Source organism: Gekko japonicus, unplaced genomic scaffold (genome assembly GCF_001447785.1).
Source record: "Gekko japonicus isolate JY-2015 unplaced genomic scaffold, Gekko_japonicus_V1.1 scaffold2029, whole genome shotgun sequence".
Classification (NCBI taxonomy): Eukaryota; Metazoa; Chordata; class Lepidosauria; order Squamata; family Gekkonidae; genus Gekko; species Gekko japonicus.
The window spans coordinates 165581-167972 of record NW_015167596.1 but is presented as its reverse complement, the minus strand read 5'-3'; the positions used below and the strand labels follow the sequence as shown (position 1 = coordinate 167972).

Below are 2392 nucleotides of genomic sequence, written 5' to 3'. Positions count from 1 at the left end.
GCTGCTTCTTGCTCTGCCTGAGGGCTGCTGGGAGCAGGGGGTGGGGCTTGTTCAATGTGCCTGCCCCCTGGGCTCTTTACTGCCGGAGCTCCGCTCCTGTGCGCTCCTGCAGGAAATGACCCCTGTAAAGCCCCATCTGGAAGAATTGCCAATGTCAGGCAAGGATATTCTTGGAGATTTGGGGGTGGGGCCTATGGAGGGGGAAATCTGGGGAGAGATTTCACCTACTGTTTATGGTATACCATACAGCCCACCATTTTCTCAAGGGAAACTGATCTCTGTGTTTTGGAGATGGGCTGTAATTCTGGGGGAACTCCAGCCCTCACCTTGAGGCTGGCAACCCTGTAATGGTAACCCAGGGCTCTTTTTGTAGTAGGAACTCCTTTGCATATTAGGCCACACCCCCTAATGTAGCCAATCCTCCAAGAGCTTACAGAGCTCTTCTTACAGGAGCTACTGTAAGCTCTTGGAGGATTGGCTACGTTAGGGGTGTGTCACTTAATATGCAAATGAGTTACTGTAACCCTCCCCAAGAGTTGGCAGTAGGAAGGGAGTAGTCTAAATGTGGCCCTATTATCATCTGTGAAATTTTGGAGGGTATGTTAAAAATCAACTCCGCTAGTCCAACGCCCAGTGGACTTGCTTCCTGGGAAGTCTGGTTTCCAGATGAGCATGGAACGTGGAAGTGGAGGTGCCACCTTTCGGAAAGCGGCCACTGTCATCTGGTTGTGTGTGTGTGTGTTGTGTGTTTTTTTAAAAAACAGATCTTTTCCACCCCTCACGGTCTGGAGGTCCACGTCCGAAGATCGCACAGCGGCACGCGGCCTTTCGCTTGTGAGGTTTGCGGCAAAACGTTTGGGCACGCGGTGAGCTTGGAGCAGCACGCCAACATCCACTCGCAGGTGGGCTGAGCGGCAGGGAGGCCACGGGCCTTGGTGGGTCAAACTGGTCCCGATGGGCATTTCTACCAGGCACCGCTTTTAAAATCTCTTGTCCCCTTGGGCAGTTGTCTTGGGGGGCCACTGTGAGAGCTAAGATCCCAGCCCGTGGTCCTCAAAAGGATGGTCTGGCAGTTCCTGTCACGGACACCATTCCTTCTGCCCTCCCTCCTTGGAGGAGTAATTCAGGAATTCGGGTTGCCAACCTTCAGGTGAGGCCTGGTGATCTCCTGGAATCAAAACTTTTCTCCAGACGACAGAGGTCATTTCTCCTGGAGAAAATGGCTGCTTCGGAGATAGGGTTACTGAAACAAGAAACACTAAACTCAAAAAGTGGGCTGCACCTCAAAGGCTCCCCCCGGGCCCTACTAGAAAAAGAATCATATACAGTAAAAGTGTAAATGTTCCACCACCAATGAAAATTCACAGATAGTAACTCTGTTGAAAAGAGTACAACACTACAGTCAAAGATAAAACTGTAATGAAGTCACAAAATTTACAAAGGCACAGTTGCCAAATGAACAAATAGGATGTAGTCAAGGAAAACCAAACCATACAATAGCTGAGACATCCTATAAAAATGGAAACGAGAACATTCAGAGATTACAAAATATTATGTACTGTGAGCCAGTTTGGTGTAGTGGTTAAGTGCACAGACTCTAATCTGGGGGAACCGGGTTGGGTTTGATTCCCCACTCCTCCGCTTGCACCTGGCTGGATGACCTTGGGCAAGCTGTAGTTCTGATAAGAGCGGTCCTTGAAAAAGAGCAGTTTCTGCCAGAGCTCTCTCAGCCCCACCTACCTCACAGGGTGTCTGTTGTGGGGAGGGGAAGGGAAAGGAGTTTATAAGCTGCTCTGAGACACCTTTGGGTAGTGAAGGCGGGGTATAAATCCAATCTCCTCCTCCTCCTCCTCCTCCTACTGGGATCGAATAATTCCTGATTGAATCACCCTAGAGACTGGCTGAGCTTGGAGCATAAGAACAATAGCCTGCCAGGATTCTGAAAGTAACCAGTCTAGTAGTAATGCCATGTAAATAGCCTATCACTGGGAATGGGGTGTGTTTGGGTGTGGCAACTGCATGCTAGTTAACAGAGCTGAGGCTCTGGAGTCTTGTCTTGTGCTGGCTGAAATCACTAATAAAGTAGAACTGATCACTAGGCTTGTGGTCTGTTCGTCCATGGAACCCACTATTTTACTTACTTACTCACTCTGTGTGTACCCTTTCTCCCCAATGGGGACCCAGAGCAGCTTGCATCATTCTCCTCTGTTTTATCCTCACAACAACCCTGCGAGGTGAAATACAATGGGTATCCTGTAAATGGAGATAGGGTTGCCAGCTGAGCTCTGGGTTGGGGAATACCTGGAGATTTGGGGGGGTGGAGCCTGGGGAGGGCGGGGTTTGGAGAGGGGAGGGGCTTCAGCAGGGATGTGACGCCACAGAGTCCCCCCCC

General features: G+C 50.2%; 1 protein-coding gene across 1 annotated transcript in view; it reads left to right on the top strand.

The window, feature by feature from the left end:
• GFI1B (growth factor independent 1B transcription repressor) overlaps positions 1-2392 on the top strand; it is a 17028-nt gene that overhangs the window by 8184 nt on the left and 6452 nt on the right. The window contains exon 4 of the mRNA XM_015413981.1: positions 765-902. Coding sequence (XP_015269467.1) covers positions 765-902 — 138 coding nt within the window. The remainder of the gene's footprint in view (positions 1-764; positions 903-2392) is intronic.